We start from the raw sequence: 18,836 nt of genomic DNA on the forward strand, positions 1-18,836 counted from the left end.
CACCTTTAGGTCTGTTTATTTCCTAAGGCAGAGTACACACGTCTTCCAAACTCTCTACCATTAACCTTGACTTGTAGGAAGCAGTTTTGGAGACAAAGCATGAAAAAAGAAGTGCATCACACTGCTGTCAGTTTTGCTTCCTTGTTTTTCATGTTGTTAATTTATTTGCCTTACACAGTGTTCTTGCAGAAGAATGGGAATATGTCTTCAACAGAGTGTGACATTTAACTGAGTTGCTGGAATAATGTCTAACCTGCAAGCTGTATGACTGAGCAGCCATGTATTTTGATGACTTGGGGAAAATGTCCTAGGATGCTGTGTCAAAAACCCCTACAAGCATAAGTAACATCAAAGTTGCTGGCTTGTGCTAACAACAGGTAACTATGCAGTCATTCATTAGCAATGATGCAGAGCACTTCTTAACTACCAAAACTCTTTCTGTTCTGCATTGCTGTCTACAATCACAATTCAAGTATAATCATTTCCACAGACACTTCACAGGACACTTATTTGCTACTCTTCTTTTTAATCTAGCCTACAGTATTTAAGTACAGTTCTGTAACAGAGCTTCAACAGGGTTCAAGCTGAAAGGGATTGTCCTGAGGCATCAAGCTGAAGCTGTGTCTAACAAAAATATGTTTAAGGGTCAGTCTTATAACTTATATGAATAAAGAGTCTATATTTGTGCTGCAGACATAAGAGTATGGTATGTAAAAGTCAACACTGGAACACAACTTTGAAATTAAGGAATGTTAGCTTTTATGACAAGATTTTCTAAGCTGATCAGTGAGAGTCCCCAAAGTTTTGTTTCTCACCTTTGACCACTTCAAAAGATACAATTTTAAGAAAATGCTAAGCTCTCCCCCCTTTTCTTTTCCCTTTTGATTAAGCATCTCACACCTGAGATGCCCCAAAATTCCACTTCAGACAATGAAACTTAGTCTTCAAGTATCTGTCCTTTAAAAAAGGTGTATAAGCCTCTGAAGATGGGGCATGGCTATTTGATTTGAATGAAGCAGACAGGGCCTTGAGAAATAGGCACAGATACTGTTGTTTACAAGCCTATATTCACATTAATCCAGTTTAACTTTTACAAAATACAACTAGCTAGATACAACTAGAATACAAATCTGCAAGCAAAATCTGCTTTATTCCAGGAGCTGAAGTGTATATAAATAACAGAACCACTGGCTCCACTCCAAACCATTCATTCACCAACCCCCATTTCTGTTATCTACCTCACTCATGCTATGTGAGTTGTATGTATCAATGAACATGCAATCCTTCTCATGTTTCAAACGTGAAACTACGTGCTCTGCTTCACTTGAGATTAGTACAGCTGCAAAGAAGAAAAGGTCTGAAAAGAAAACAGCATTAATAGACTAGGTATAACTCCAGCCAGGCTCCAGATCATGGTTCATGTTATACTCATTTTACTCAGACATCAAGACAAATTCAGACTATATTCAATATTTTCCAGTTTGCCAGTCAGTTCTAATTACAAGGCACAGCTGTTTATTACATTTTATAGAGTCATTTGAATGCTCTGTATTTAATCTGAATAATTCATAGTATTTGCTAAGAACATTTGGTATTACTTTCAATTATGAACATTGTATTCTGAGAATGTAAAGTAACTAGTACATACTTGGCCAGCTCTTTTGCTTGCGCAAGTCGATGCAGCTCCATTGACTTCAAATGGAGCAATTCCAATTTGTATCAGTAGACAATGTGGGCAGCTACATAGTTGCAATAGCTCTGTTTCCTGAGGTACGAAGCCATAGACATCCATGGCAGTGAGCATGGAGTTGCATGCTATGGAAAGGTTTAGAGACCCTTGCTCTAACCTAATCCTCCTTCTCAGAATACCACTCTTGCTCTCCAAAGTGCATGGAGTTGCACACATAATATACACACATTTATATGTGCTATATACATATCTATACATGCATGTGTGCAACATGTATGATGTGTATATATATATGTTATATGTTTATACATGTGTAACATATATGTTGCACTAATTCCCAGAAGGGGAATGCAGGCCTCTTTTGACTGACTGTCATACAGCAAGAATAGGAAAATTAAAAGGGCTGCACAGCCCAACCTGTGAACTTATGGTTGAGGAGGCAAGGGGGAGGAGAATGCCTTCGGTGCAATATAAGAAAGCAAAGGGGGTGGGCCTGTAGTCATACCCCAAGATACATCTTCCCCCCTCCTGTGTTCTTTATATATGTAATGGTAGTAATGAAGAAATACACAGGAAAATGTTTTCTTTTTTTAAAGCTTTTTTTTTTAATTTAAAAGTCAGCAACTTCCTAATTCATTGAAAAGTTAAATTTTTTAAATTTAATTTTTTTTAAACTGAGAAATTTTTTCCTAAGAGAAACTTCCTTGAAAAAGTATGACATTCAGGGAATGTTAGCCAGTTATAACAAATATATTTACCCTATTTTTCTGAAAAAACAAATATGCCAGCTGGAATTGTCACTGTCAAAGCAAAAGATTCAGCATGGAGCAGTGAGAATCCTGCTTCTCATTTTACATCTTCTGGACTTTTCCCACAGATTTCTGGTCCAGTGAGTGCAGTATGCTGCCATTACCTGGTACTAAGATGATAGTTAAGGAAACTTTGATCACCTCCAAATTCAGTAAATCCAAGATGCTTATTTTTCAGTGTGTCCAAATGACAAATGGAAAGCATGAAGATGCAACTCTCCAGAAGAATGGTAAGGCAGGTCACTTTCAGGTTCTGTGTCTTAGTGTTACTCAGCTGAAGTGCTGTCTCATATGTGAACTGTAATATAGAGGAGAGAGGGGTTGCACTTATTTTTTAACAACAGGTGCCATGTAACTATTGTATTTTATAATGTGAGAGAAAAAAAAGCAGCATACAAGATGTGTACACATGCATGTTTCATGCACTCATTACAGTTCTCTACTTCTGTTTGGCGTGATGAGCTCTTGTTTGCTATCCTGTTAAAACATATATTATGGTATATTCAGTTATGGCACCTGAAGAGTGCACAGATCTTGATGGCAGTTAACTTCTTTCCTGTACTTTTTATTGTCTGTGTATCACTTGAAAAACAAATAATCAGACAGTCACCTTCTAGATGTTAGATGACCTCCTAGATGATGTAGCCTGTGTAACAACCTGCCTAACCAGGTGCACTGAGCTGCTGTATCTCATACTTTTTTCCTGTAATCATCCTACCATAAACAAGGAACTTTATTTGACACAAGAAAATAAATAGAGCTAAACAAAAAGAACTGCCTGTTTGCTAGAAGAGGTGATATGGTCTTACATTCTGTATTGCTTGTTTAGAATGGCTATGTATCTTTAACTCAACATGCAATGAGATACTGTCAGTAATAATCCATTTCAACATGGCTATACATGCCATCCTGATGCACAAAGGGGCTACACGGCCCATTGATCACCATCTGCTGTCCTGTCGGGGTACTGCAGAGCTCTAAGCAGGCCTTCCGCAGGAGCAGCAAAGATGCTGTGCCTCATAATACTTAATGCTGGACTTATATTTAATGTATGATTGTGCACCCCATATATAATGCTCATAAAATGTAAACCAAAAGTAGATTAAAAAATACTTTTGAAATAAAAAAGACAATGTATCTCAGTGAAGTTGGCATCTCATGAAGATAAGGAGATTTGGGGTTTAAGGTTGTTTCCAAGCTCATTTTAGCTCCTTTGGCACCATGGCTTAGATATTATACAGTTGTTAGCTCTAGGGAAGGTTGGCATATGGAGACAGTAATACTGGAGGTATTGGTGGATTATTTCAAACAAAAGTCTGAAAAGCCAAGTTTGGTACACATGTATATGAGTTTGTATATGTTATGCTAACCCATGACTGGGAATACATGACTTTGAACGGATGGGAGAGAGTGAAAAATACAGTACGGGGCAGGGAGGATAAGAGGAAGATAGAGGGAGATGTGGATAAGAGGGAAAAGGAAGGAGCAATTAAAAAGAAGACTGACAGTAGGAGAAAGTATGGGTGAAGGTATAAAGGGGAGACAGGGATGAGAGGAACAGAAGCTGTGCTCTTCAGTTTTCAACAGCAGCATTTGTAGTCACTTGCATTTTAGCTAGAAATGACAAAAAGGGAACATGAATCTCAGTACATGGATCCAAGAGCAAAGAAAAATTATACTAACAGCAAAAATTAAAATTGACCATGTGGACTGTGTAATGAGACTTACGGTTTCCCTATCCACATACTGAGGTACCAGAGCATGGTATTTAGGGTAGAGCTCTAGGAAGTATCCATTAAATTTTTTTTGTCACTCTAATACTAGGGTTATTAAGCCAGCATCTGGTTTATACGCTGCCTCAGTTGTGTCATGCAGGCTACACCAGTGTGGCTGTGGTCAGTCAGCAGAAAATTACCTCAGTGAAGATGATTTTCTGCTGATATCAGAGCGTAGTATGAGGGGAAGTAAGAGGGTTTGCTTAATGTGTATGCTTTGCACCACAAATTAGACCACTGGCCACTCCATGCTGGAGCACAGACTATCACTTACGTTCAGTGAGATATCCACTGTGATCCCAGACCCTTCCCTCTCTTGAGCAGAACTGAAACTCAAGGTGGCATCCTTCATTTTAATGTGTCTCCTGGACTACATGATCCCTTACTTATGTAATAATCATATTTCACTTGTTTGTGTCCTTTTGCATTTTACAAAGAATTATGATGATGTATATGATGACAAGAAGTCTGCAGAAGAAAACTTTTCCAGGAATTCCTTGAAGGGGATATCTCACTTATCTCACTTTCTTGCTTCAAAGATGGGATAAAATACCCATATTCCAGACTAGCAGATTTGTATGGATTATTTTAGCTGCCAGGGCCATCGACAAAGAAGCTTTGTATCTCTCTCCCTCTCTCCTACCTTTGGTCACCAGATGGCTGAATCTAGTTGTCTTTGGCAAAGCTGCTCCATCACAGCTGTGCAATTGCCCCTATTACTGAATATTTTAGGACCTTGACAATAGTTGTATAGAATATACACAGCTATAAAACTCAAGTTTGTATATTTCTTTTAATTTCCTTGTAGGGAACAGAGACGTGTGAGCAAAGGGCATTATCTTTGTATAAATCTGTAGGCCACAGTGTGAAACTCGATTTTTAATGAATGTTTAGCATACTGTTCTCAAGCGAATATAAATTTTCACACAGTAGAATTTACAAAGTTGGCATATTACATCTAGGATAATCAAATCTTTCTGTTAAATTTGACCAGTGCTATATTTTGCATGATGGGTAACCATCACTGCAATATTTCACATCTCTTCATGTTCATTATGTTGGCACAAGAAGATTACTTGAGGAATTAATCGAGGGCTTTGAGGGAGTTGTGCTGGTTATTGTTACAGTGTATTAAATTTATAAATCTTAATGTAAAATTGTTTGATGAAGTTGACRTTATAAATGCCAACAGGGCCAAGATTTTGCTGTATATGAAGTGTTAAATGTGGCAAATCAGAATTTAGAGAAATTGTTGCCTTAATCCCAAGCACCTTTAGCCAACTGTTTATCATCCTAATGCCCTTCTGTTTGATATTTACTTCTTTGGACATTGCTACCTCACTCCTTTTGTAAATCCATGTTAGCACTGATGTCATAAAGTAAGCAGAATGAATGTGTGAAATTGCTTGTAAAATTATCAAATGAAATGAATAGCAAATATGATTTTTTTTTTAAGCTGAATAAGGAAACTGTCAGCAATGATACACTCTCGTAATGCTTACTAGAGCTGAACAGTATATATATAAGGCTGTGCAAGAGAGGCAGCTAGGCAGATCTCAGGATCCTCAAGGCTTCCCATAGTTCCAGAAGAGAGAATAGCAGATCCCTCTCCCGCTGCTACATATCACTTCAAAGTATTGGAAGGTAAGATTTATATGAACTACTAGGTACAGTTTGTTTGAGAAGGCTGAGTGCATTGTCTGAATTGTATTGTCCAAAGTTTGCAATACAGGCACAAGATCTTTCCATATATTGGTGTTTTCTTCTGCAGTTATAGTGACTGATGTTTGGAGTTAATGACTAACCGTCATAATTTAAATCTTTTTTAGTCTATTCAATTAGTCCAACAGAGAATGATCCCAAAATGGCAAATCAACTGTTAGGGTTACAGAAGCAACTGAAAGAAGCAAGATTAAACATGACACCATGAAAAATATGCATTGTGGTCAAAATTTAAATGTGAGATACATAATTATTAATTTTTATATTTTTTTCTGCTTTAGAGATATTTAATGAGTCTGATTTTAAAAACTAGATTCAGTCCATATAGATACTTCCTAAATATAATCAACAGGGATTAAATTAGTAGAATGCATGCAAAATAAGTGTGTTTCTGTAGACATTCATTAAAAACTGTCCAAGACAGATTGCCACTCCATTGCCCTACTTTTATATTAGTTTGTCTCAAGCAACTGTTATTTTCATATCACTGTAGGTTCTCAAATGGAAATTTTATAGCATGTAATAAAAAATTAAAACCTTTCCATAGTTACTGTGATTATTGTATAAAATTTAGTTCAGATTTCTGTCCTACTGCGGAATGCCTTAGACTAGAACCATTATATTTCACAGAACTTTCCACAAGGCATTTTATAGCATGGTATGTAAGTTTGAAGTAAAGTATACATATACACTGAGAAAGTAATCTATTAATAATTTGAAATAATTGCTATCTGCAAACATTGTCATATCAATATAAACCTATTTTTTGCTATTACATTTTCATTTTTTATTCTTTCATTTTATTTTTTAAAATATTCCCTATTTTATTGAGGTAAGTCCATAGTTTGTATTTTTAAACTGGAAATGGAAGCAAAACTGACTTTTGAAAGGTTCTTTGTTGTAAACTCATTGAGATTAAGCTAGTACAGATTGCACGCAGTGTACAAAGACATCATCTGCAGTAAAATATATTGGAAAAATTAGCAAAATCAAGTATATCAAGGAAATAATAGTCCTTTCTAATTTCAAATGCTAAATAAATGTCACAAGAGTCAATATTTTCAGCACTAAAACTTTCTGATCAATATTTGAGAAACATATTTGTTACATACTTTCTGGTCCTACAAATTCAGTTATGCTATGTTTTTCATCTCCAATCAAAAAGAAATTTGAAACACTTCCATTAGCCTAGTAAGCATAGAATCAACAATTTTCATTTAAGATCGGCCTTAGTTTTCTGGCACCTTGGCAATGAGATATCATGGTTTTTTTCAGTATCTCCTAGTGACCTAAACTATCTGAAGCAAACAAAGCCTTTCTTCTGATATGGAAATTAATTAATTAACAGAAATAAACTAAACAAGTATTCTTTTGCTGATCGTCTCTTTTTCTCTACAAAATGTTTTTGTGTGCCCAAGAATAAAATAGCAATTTACTCATTAAATACTGTAGTTTCTTTAACTTATAGAAAACAAATAGCTGTTGCTGGTGTGGGCTACCAACAGCAAGTATGAAACATTGAACATCATACAAAACTGATTCTAAGCTTTACGAGAACTTATTTGACAGAAGTTTAATAACTGGACAGTGCTTTTCAAAAATGCTTGTTTTACCATTGTCAGGATTGTCTAACCTGAAAATTGTATTAATTTCCAAAACCTGCATTTATATATCTCTCTTTTTACTAGTCTCCCCAGGTTTTGATTCTGAAAAATTTAGACAAACATACATTTAGTATTAAACATATTCTTAGTCGTAATATAGCCAATGGGATTGTTCACATCTGAAAGCGGTATAGGACTGGGGCATAAGGGTTAGGTCCAAGATATATTGAAATCACTGAAAATCTATTTCCTAATGCAATGGGCTTTGAATATATATTTATAAATTTTATATACAAGAACAATGTTTGGCATCTGATATTATTTAAAACAGACTGGATTTAATGACTAGGCTATTTCTTTCATTCCAGCTCAGTGACTTTAGTTTATGCCTAAACTGCATCATGATTTAACAATACCAGAGTCAGCTGTAAACAATCTAGCTTGTTTTGTTAGTTATTCAGCTTACTGAAAAGTGTACCAAAATGCAAATGTACCATTAAGCAGGGCAAATTAACCTATGCATGGTGCAATAGCCAGACTCTATTTGGTGTCTAGGTTAACTCGTTTACAGCTAAATCAGCTAGCATGGTTGTCACTACATTCCAATGAAAGCAGTTCTATGACCACAACAGAGACATCTCCCAAAGAATAAGGCAATTTTGGTCCTGTTGTCCTAAGCCTATGAAATGTAAAACGATGCATTCTTTGAGATAAACATTGGATGTCAGTGTTGCACCACCAAATTACAGCTCCAAAGGAAACAGTGAAAAGAGTCCAATACTATAATTAGGGTTATAAACAGGGCTGAATGATTCCATGGCCACTATCATATTTGTTGGTACTAAAGGCAGGGTATGATGAGGTGTAGGAATCAAATCTCCTGTAGTAGGGCATTACAGAAGCCAGAAAAGCATTAGTCTCCATACATACCATCAAAAAATGAGCAGTACTAGCAGTGGCTTCTAGGGGAGACACTGAAATGGACTCCATCACTTAATGGTGCAATCTGCCGGAAGATCTTGTATTCATCAACTTATTTTCCTGGTTTTGCCTAAGATTGGACTTACCTCAATGTCAGAATCAAAACAGTTATTATAATACAGGATTTAGATTCCATAAAGATCCATTAAGATTCCCTTAAACATTAGGCCTCACAAAATACCAGCAGCAATATAGTCTTCCTAACTATTGAGAAAATTCCCAGCAAGTGTCAAGCTGTTAATAGTAGGGAGCAAACCTTGTGTAAATTATTACAGATTCATAGAATGGAGTTACGATTTATACCAGCTGAGATCTACCATAAGACACATTCCAGTTTCATGTATGCTTAATTCCTTCAGCTTCACCTACAGTACATGACATGGTAGGCCACATGTGGTAAGTACATATTCTCTAACAATCATTGCTCTAGCCAAAAATGTATATATTTATCTTTGGAAAAATAAAACCTCATCATGGCAGTCTGAATTACTGAATGCTTTTGTTTATTCATAGCATATATAAGCAGGGTATTTAATGAAGCTTACTACAAGCTAATCATAAACCATTTATAGTAAAATTGCTACATTATCCACTCAGAGGTTTCAGTTAGATTGCTGGATTCCAGAGAATATTCAATTTTGTTACTTTTAATCTCCAACTCTAAGTCATTCCATAACTGATGGAAGAAACAGAAAGATTCTACAAAAAGTCTGCTCTGAAACTGGGGGACAATACTGGAGCAGAGTAGAACCCCTGCAGCAGCAAGGTTTTTGATGCAGGAATAGGCTTTTTTGGAGGTGTTAATATAGCCCTGCATTTGCACTGCTCAGTGCAGAGCCAACTGAATCCCAAGACAGAAATCTGCACCTTCTTTACACATCATTCCTTCAAAACTTTGATTTGGCTTCCTCCAGGCCGTAGTATATTTGAATTCAGCCTATTGTGGCAAGACATTGCAATAGAGAATAGGTATGTTTTCTCTCAGACTGCCTTATTTTATAATTCATTGAATTTTAAATAAATAAAATCAGTGGAGTTGGAGGATGTAATTCAGTGCAGATTAAATTTAGTGTGGCGGGTGTCTTTTGGCTGGGTCTTACTTTGCCACCTACCACTTTATTTCAGTGCACTCATCTTTCCTATCTCCCTTTGTATTTCAGACTGTAATATAAACTGCCATAGAAAATTTTCATGGGTGGCAGAATAGCTCTTTCATATGCACAAACAAGTATCAGTTGATGTGCATGATGAAATATTTCCAGTGACATTTTTACTGATGTGAACTCATTGCAACTTCTGTTGCTTTACAGCAGATTAATATTGTGATCTGTACTGCTTTTAAAGTTTGAATGAATGAGCATTTACTGTTCAGCATTCAATGAACAAGCTTTTATTCATTGAATGAATGGCATATTTATTTGTCACAGTCAAAAGCACCTAAGCAAATTTGAAATTAATTTCCTTTTCTATACAGTCATTTCATCAGTAAATGATTCAAAACAATTAACAATAAACAATATATAGTGGATGATTTTTTAAGTAGATTCCCTCTCATTTCCATTCATATAGATGTCCTCAGTGCAAAGCACTTTTGAGTCTATTAGCCATCAGCTGCTCATGCTCCTTCTTACACAGGGTTTTGTGAGCCCCAAATGATTAAGGTTTCTTTGTCCAACAGTGTTTGTCCTATAGGAGATTATGTGTCAACAGACTAATAACAATACATTAAATAATGAGAATCTTAGCACACATAATTAGGGGAATAGAGAATGTCTTACTCCCCTTGGTGACTTTCAGTAAAAGTTATATCTGAACTACTTGCATGAGTAATCAGTCACCAGTGCAAGTAAGGGAATCACAGCTTGGCTGTGAATCACCAGAAGTTTTGTACAGACTGTAATACCCTAATTTACATTGAATAACACATTAAAATTAGTGAGACTATTGAAGTTATTAGAGTGCACATGATGAGGAAATGTATAATGATCTAGCCGTTCGTCACTGGAGCCAACAGAACGACCTATAACAGTAAGAATTACACCTGGAAGCAAACATTTTCTACCTTAATTTCTTAACATTAAGACAAAGTATAAACCCATATGAGTGATGGACTATAATGGAAGCACATAAACCGAAATAGAGTATTATATCRAAAGTGCAACAAGCAGAACTTGGCATATCATATACATCATGAATTGTTAAGCTAGTGTGTGGTTTGGGTTTTTTTCTGAACAGTTACCCACTAATAAGACATTTACTCCAGAGATCTACTACTGCAGTATGTGTTATTTCAAAACATTTTTTAAAGGAGAGTCAAGAGTTAGAAGGAAAGAATAAGTGGCTGATGTGATAGTATTCTCCACACAGATTTGCTTTGTTTTTCTCTAGTAAATAAGCTGGAAAAAATAAAAGCCACACCAGTACCCTAGTTTTGCACTGAAACAATATTATAAAAACAGATCTAGTATTTGCCATCAATAGAACCCGGAACAAAGAAGATAAGGACCTTTATCCTACTATTACAAAGGAAACTGAGGATGCAGTTCTCTGCACTCAGCTTGAGTAGTACTACTCTAGTAGTAAAGCCTAGAACAGAGACAAGGTCTTCTGAATGCCTCCTCAAAGCACTATGTAGTCTCCTTCCATTTACACAGGCTCTCAATACCTTCAAGTTTAGATCAGCATTAGGATGTTTCTTTATCAATATAATAGATTCTGAAGTATGTAGAGATGATTACATTTTTCTTTGTTGCCTTATTTGTGTTTTGACAGGCAATGAAAATGAAAACTGTTTATTTTGTTGCTGGGCTGCTTTTAATGATAGTTCAAGGCAGCTGGCAAAATCCTCTTCAGGATACAGAGGAGAAATCAAGGTAAATACTTTAGATCAAACTTCTACAAACTCTTGGTGTGAACTTTGTTTTCTTATCGTTCAAAGCAAAGCATACTATGACTTAATGTTAGCTTTTTTATACTATTATACAGTATTTACCACTGGAACTGGCAAAAGCTTTTAATATTGTGAAGTACAGCACAGAAGTTTTTGGTTATCTCAAGCAATAGCTGCCTTGGTTATCCAAGAAGACCTTGTAATTGTGCAGTATCCAATCTGCTATATTGATTCATTTTACCAGCCAGCTAATGATCAATGATAGGCCATTTGTTCTTACCTTGTCTGAGTATAAAATTATATTTTAAAAGGAAAGTCAATGCATTGTAGAATGCACTGTAACCAGTACTGTTTAACAAGTTCTAAACTTTTCATAGATCATACAAAGCTTCCCAGTCTGAACCATTAGATGAATCTAGACAACTGAATGAAGTGAAACGTCATTCACAAGGCACATTCACCAGTGATTACAGCAAGTACTTGGACACTAGACGAGCTCAGGATTTTGTGCAATGGTTAATGAGTACTAAAAGAAATGGGTAAGCATTTTGGTCATATTGCTATAAATCTCCATATTAAAAAAAAAAAATCTAGTATCTGATTGAATTCAGTTTGCTTGATTTCCACTCCCCATTGCAGAACCACATATAATCCTCAAATTAGTAAAGTGCTAAAGAATAATTTATATATAGTGTTAATATGTTATTAGAAATGTGGATATATGCAAAATCAGTGAAAAGAATTTGGATAAATCAAGTGTAGTATCAGTAGTATCTGATATGCTATCTGTCATGAGACTGTACCTCAGCCTCATTGAGACAATTGTCTCAGTGAATGAAGCTCAGTAGGAATAATGTATGTAGATAGAATGTAAAGGTCTAGGCTGCTGGGCTTTAATAAAACTTTTCTATCTACAGCTACTCTAATCCAGAAGCTTCATTCGTGAATAGGGAGCTAAGGTTTAAGCTTTGTTGGCCACTGGATAGTTTACTGGTATCACAAGTATATTGTTAAGACATGAGTTTGCATGTGTTTTGAAGACATGCTTTACTTAAACACAAGCTACCAAGCTGAGAGCAAGAGTAATTGCATGTAGTTCTATGCTGTGTGTTACGGAGAAGATCTGCCTACAGAATCCATTAATCTATTATGTTAATGCTTTTAAACCCCAGTGAAAATCTTAAAATGTAAACTAAGAATTTTGGCATATTGTTAGCCCAAAACTATATATAATATTCATCTTTCAGTCATGCTTGTTTATAATGATATTTAAATAATATCCAATAGAATATTATCAGCTCATGCATGCTCCACAATGTTCTGTTAATAATGATCTAATGATTGTGGAATTCTGCTACAGACAACAAGGACAGGAGGACAAAGAGAATGACGAATTTCCAGACCAGCTCTCAAGGTATTCTAATTGCCAGACTTGTTACTCAGAAAAGATTCAAGCTAGTTTTCTGTTAAGCAGGAAGGAAAATAGCTAGTGTTCTTTACAATGGTATCATTATCCAAGCAATATCTATCAAAATAAATTAGCCAGCACCTACTTTTTACAAGTAAAGAGGAAATGTCTCTATGTTATTTATTCCTGCAACTGTGTTCTATATCCATGTGCAACTTGATTTCCAAAATGGCTTCACAGAATGCAACAGGATGAGAACAATAAATTTCAGGAGAGGACATTTTAATTAATAAAGAAGTGGAGAGAACAAGATAAAAACAAAAACTTGGTACAGAAGAAGGCTGAAGAAAAAAAAGKCATTATGTTAAGGGCAAAGAAAACTAATAAGAAGGCTCTAATGAAGGGAAAATGGCCAGGCACCAAGATGGGGAGAGCTGATAAAAGATGATCCAGTGCTTAGTCCTCAGTACTCAGTCCGATTTTATATAAATTGTTCATAATAGAAAAGGAAATGGAGAACACAAGGGCAGCTGGAGGCCAAAATTTTGTTTCCTGACAGTGTTTTGGGGAGGGGATGAGGGGTTGGAAATTTTGAACAAACAAAACAAAAATCCACTGAGTGGTTTTGTAAAACAGATTGAAATACCTATATTCATTCTTCCTTTTGTCAGAAATACCAAAGAGGGCAGACTGGATCACAAAGATCTTTCCATTCAAAACACTGTCAAAATCAATACCAAATCTGTGAAATGTTTCAGCTTCAATGAAACAGCATATCTCAACAAAACTAACATTTCGTCAAAAATGTTCCAAACAACTCTAGTTAGCATGCTGATGAAAAGTGCAGATGGTACTAAATTGGGAGAAATGGTGAAATCCCAAGAAGACAGAAAAATAATAGAAAGGGCTAGAGGCATTTGAAAATTGGGCAGAAAGTAGCTAATTCTGAAATACAAATGCAAGGGAAATTATCTGGGGAAAATATTCAAAAATACATCTTATTCTCATTGCAACTTGTCTTCCAAATGGCCAGTGTAATATAATTTTGCTCTATATTGGAGAAAGAAGCACGGGGCGGGGGAAGAAGGCAATTATCTTTCTCCATAAACTGCAGATGACCAGGTCTGAAATTGTTCCAAGATTATCACCTGGTCAGAATGACGGTTAAAAGAGTGTTCACAGAACAATCCAAAATGCAAAAGAAAGTAAAATCAAAAGGAGTTAAGCTGGAACAGTTTGGCTAAGAAATTATGAAGATGAAGGCAGGAGGAGTGATTTAGTGGAAATATTTTGGTTGGCACAACAAGAGGTAACTAGAAGTATGTCTGTAGAATACAACATAGTCTGTTGAGCAGAGCTAATCAATCTAGCAGAAGACCATTCCAGTGCAGCTATATTTGCCTTCAGCACCTGATCTAACTTGTTCAGAAATAGTTCAGGTATCTCTGCATAAGTGTATATTGCATAGCACAGAAAATGCCTTCAGAATTTAAAGATGAAAATATTGGGAGTAATTTGAGAAGGAAAGAAATCCCTTTTTCCCTAATAAGAAATGCTAGTCTGGTGGGAAATAGTAATTAATAAAGACAAAAAGAAAACATTTAAACAATAATACAGTCTGATCCTAGAGTATTGCTCTTCTTTCAGCAATGGGATCTCCAAGCGTCATGCTGAATATGAGAGACATGCTGAGGGCACCTACACCAGTGATATCACCTCTTATTTGGAAGGTCAAGCTGCCAAAGAGTTCATTGCTTGGTTAGTGAGTGGACGAGGAAGAAGAGAGTAAGAATCCATCCATTCCTATTATTAAATTTTGTCTTGCTTTGGGGGTTAGAAATCAAGTCTGATGAAATCTTGAAGTATATTTGATCATTCTTGCTGTACTTCATGTTTTTCTTTTGTAATAGAAGATACTCTGTGGGTGTTAGACTACCATTTTAAATTATTAAGTTCAAATACAGACTAAAGCAAACCTTCAGCATGCTGTTACACTCTGTAAGGTCAAGTCATATTTAAGGTCAACACATCTAAAACTAAACCAGATCTTTCTCTAACTACCACCTTTCCCTCTTCACATAAAATCGCTTAGTCTCCTTAACCACCATTGAGATGACTCAAGTCAGTGTCATCTTAAATTCCTTTCTCTTTTTTTCCCCTTTGCAGCCAAACTTTTCCTCTGCAATATTTCCAAAATTAAATTTTTGCTCTTGTCCCTGCCACCACAGCTGTACCCCATGCTTTGGTGACCATACCCAACAGTTACTGATGACTGCTTTTCTTCTTCCTATCTTCCAGTCTGCCTAAGTTGCTGCTGCCAAAATAACCATCATTTTCTATAACCATGACATATTTTCCTTTCTAAGACACATCTACTTGTTTTGCTATGTTCAAGTTTTCCCGGACTCCGTGATCCACTGTTTTGCCCTGTGCTTCTGATTTCTTTTATACATAACTTGCTCTCCATACACTCATCGCAGATTTCTCAAACCTACTATTCTCTTCATCTGCTCTCTCATGACTTTATACCTTCCTTCATGATAGTCTTACACTTGGAACACCCTTACCTTTAATCTTCTCTAGGCACCTTCTATCTCATCATATTTCCAACTCTGCATGGCTTAGCAGCTGCACCATGCGCAAGCACTCCCCCCTTTTAACTGTTCTGTATTTGTTTGTGCCTTTAGATTGTAAGCTCTTTGGGGCAGGGATTTCAGTTCAGCCTCTGATTATATATTCTACCAGCTGTAAAGTACTATGTAAGTCTCTCGCACTATATAAAAATAATAAATAATGACAACAATAAAATATAATCTGTAAGACAAGATTGTGTGTTGTAGTCAAGGAAGAGTAAATAGGTAAAAGTAAATTATGGAAACAATGACTATTTCCTGAAAAAAAACAGTTAAATGAATAAGGTCAGCTATAAAGAGAAGGGAAAGTTTGGTGCCACTTCATAGCGATGTTCAGATTTGCAGGTTTTTTTCTGTCATGCTTTATTTTCAAGAGCAGAAATAAGGTATTTTAGTATTTGTAAGAAAGAGAGATTACAACCTAGCTGTGATAAACTGAGCTTAGAAACCTAGATGGACAACTAAATGTAGACCACCCTCCTGCTTCTTGATGTTTAGTAGCATTTGCAGTCAAACTTGTGTATAGACTTGCCTGAAAGAGCTTAACGGCCATGCTAAATTACTGCATGAAAAGAACCATTCTGTCTGTCACTGGTCATAAAGCACAGTGTTCTTCAGTATCAGCCCACCTTACTGGAACTGATTAAAATCTCCCTATATTTGATGGGATGAAACAAGAGAGGAAAACTTTCTAAATCAGGCTCCTGGTACAATGGTTTTTCAGTGGTCAAAAAGGGACAGAGCCAAGAATGAGGATCTGATTCTAAATCTAAAATGCTGATGTTGTAATAGGGTTATTTTTAAAAAAAAAGAGTTACTGCTCTTAATGTCTAAATGCTTATGCAAAACAATTTTAAGTATAAAACTAGGACCTTATATGTCCAATTAAAAGAGTAAACAACTGTATAAAAATTTGACTATAGTATTTTATAGTATTTTTAAAATAATGACTTTTAGTAAATCTACTGTGAATTTTATTGTTGCCTAGTCCACTTGGCATAGAGGGTGCAGATTGAGGTATGTTTTTGTATGTTTGGCTTTTTCAAACATGCTTGAGAGGAATTTAGGCTCACCTAAAGGATAAGTCTCTACCTGGTAAAGGGAGACTTCTGTCTTGCCTTCTATTGTTTAAAAAATGCATCAGAAGGGTTCTGATATATACCATCTGCTATTGAGCCATAACATCAGGATCAAACTTCTACTCCTTGCAACCACCAGAAACGTACAGTGCATTAGATTCTATAATGAAGCCCTTTTAAGCAGTTTATTTATTTCGATGTACAAATTGTTTGATAATTTCTTCCCTTTGAAGCTTCCCAGAAAAAGCTCTTGTGGCCGAAGAAATGGGCCGAAGACATGCAGACGGCACTTTCACGAGTGATATCAACAAAGTCCTTGATGACATGGCTGCCAAAGAGTTCTTAAAGTGGCTGATTAACACAAAAGTTACCCAAAGGTGCTTGAATTTTGATCATGTTAATTCTTAATATACTGGGGGTTTAAATGTACTTGTCACACATAGAGAAAATACAGCTCATTTTTCCCTAACTATTAACATATCTATAAATGTATTACCAACTTTATATTATAGACAGTGCTGAACAAGGATAGCACACTATAAACAGAAATCATTCCAAATATAGTCTATAATTTGCATCAGTGGTGAACCTATTAAATAGTTTCTTATTTAACTTGAGGGGAGTTTTGCCACCAAATGCTACCAGAATTGAGACCATATTAAAGTACTGATAAATAAAACTCTCATTTGCACGAGCATTATAAAATCAGAAATATTTATTGGTAACATGATACTAAATCAATTATTTTTAAAGACTGTGATGTAGAAGACTGCCCTAATTTGTGGCTTGGAGTTAGGGAATAGGGTGTTGTAATCGGAGTTCCTGATGGCTAACTATTTAAAAATCTCTGCTTTAGTTTGCCTATGCATAGGCAAATGTTGTTGGAAAAACATTTTCTAACCAAGCTTTGTGAATGGGTTAAGAATTAAGGATTGTTTGTTAACATTAGCAAAAAGTTTCAAAAATAATAAAATGCTAACTAAAGAAACATATGTGGCCAGATTTTCCAGAATGTCGAATGCCCATTCTGAAAATTAGATTACTTTTAGTCTTTTGAAGATTGAAGCACCCAAAATCACTAGTTGATTTTGGAAATCTAAAACAACAAATACTATCTCAAAAAATTTGGAAGCTATAATTAAACTATAGTTTTGATTAGTGTTTTCATATTTTTGTGTTTGTTTGTAGTTCAGCATTGAAACAAATAATTTAAGAAAAACATCTATTAGAAACTATTAAAAAGCTTTTCCTTTAGAAATAATTGTGTCTTCAATCTGTTATTGAAGAGAGGCATTGAGGGGTTTGTGGAACTAACATCTGCTAACTCTTAACCAGAAAAAAATATGTTCTGCACATATTTCATAAATCTTAAGAAATTTCAAATATGTCCTAATTACTGCTGCTTCTTTTTTTCCAGGGACCTTTTGGGAGAATACCAGTAAAAAAAAAAAAACAAAATAAAAATGGGGTACATGAAGATCTTCTTCACTGCATCAGCTGCCAGCTATTAAGAGATTCTGAAATCTGTATTTTATCATTTATGTTGGGTGTAACATAAAGCTATGTCACCTTGCATGCCAGGAAATAATTGTACTATAGTTTAGTGTTGCCAAAGGATTATATGTGGAAAATCTATTGTCTAAGGGACAGCCACCTTAATAGCTATAAGACTATGAAAGTTCCACATCTTCATATTTTCCATTTATTAGAATTAAATTAGTCCATTTACATTTAATTGTGAAATTATTTTTCTATAAAATTCTACATAGAAATGATTCAGTCACCAATTATATGCATTATTTGTAAGGGGCTGGCAGTTACAAATGTCTGAGAAGTGAATATCCCTCTTGAAACCTTTGGTATAAAAAGGCTAAGCTTTAAGGATATTAAATGATAGCCTTAAATAAATTTTTTCAAGCTTCTTTTCTGTTGACTTTTCATGTGTATTCCCGTTGTGCCTGTCTGAAGCACTTCCTTTTATTTTATTCTAATATGTAGCGTCACTGAGAACTTTGAATTGGTTTGTCAGGAATGATACAACAAAATCAATATTTTGTTTTGTGACATTTTCTCCATAATGATTTTCAAAAAAGACATGTGTGAATTTGAATAAGATGAAAACATAATAGAACATAGTAGAAGTTGATGTGTTGCAGAAGAGTTGTCAGAACTGGAACCTGTAACTTACACTAGTATTAGTTTAGTATAGTATAGTATTACAGTATTAGAAACTAGTATTAGAAAT

General features: G+C 35.3%; 1 protein-coding gene across 1 annotated transcript; it reads left to right on the forward strand.

The window, feature by feature from the left end:
• Nucleotides 1-5,096: 5,096 nt before the first annotated feature.
• On the forward strand, nucleotides 5,097-18,513 carry GCG (glucagon). Its single transcript, XM_026078061.1, has 7 exons — nucleotides 5,097-5,182; nucleotides 11,354-11,454; nucleotides 11,849-12,010; nucleotides 12,832-12,885; nucleotides 14,527-14,664; nucleotides 16,825-16,968; nucleotides 18,009-18,513. The coding sequence occupies exons 2-7, from the start codon at nucleotides 11,357-11,359 to the stop codon at nucleotides 18,031-18,033; spliced, it is 621 nt and encodes a 206-aa protein (XP_025933846.1). The 5' UTR covers nucleotides 5,097-5,182; nucleotides 11,354-11,356; the 3' UTR covers nucleotides 18,034-18,513.
• Nucleotides 18,514-18,836: the final 323 nt, after the last annotated feature.

The sequence above is a fragment of the Apteryx rowi genome, unplaced genomic scaffold, assembly GCF_003343035.1.
Source record: "Apteryx rowi isolate R43461 unplaced genomic scaffold, aptRow1 scaffold_47, whole genome shotgun sequence".
NCBI classification, from domain to species: domain Eukaryota; kingdom Metazoa; phylum Chordata; class Aves; order Apterygiformes; family Apterygidae; genus Apteryx; species Apteryx rowi.

Bases quoted from the DNA above. Each gene is read 5' to 3' on its own strand.
- GCG (XM_026078061.1), top strand. From the start codon at position 11,357: ATGAAAATGAAAACTGTTTATTTTGTTGCTGGGCTGCTTTTAATGATA. The intron at 12,011-12,831 runs GTAAGCATTTTG...ATTCTGCTACAG, and splicing joins ATGAGTACTAAAAGAAATGG to ACAACAAGGACAGGAGGACA. The intron at 12,886-14,526 runs GTATTCTAATTG...CTCTTCTTTCAG, and splicing joins TTTCCAGACCAGCTCTCAAG to CAATGGGATCTCCAAGCGTC.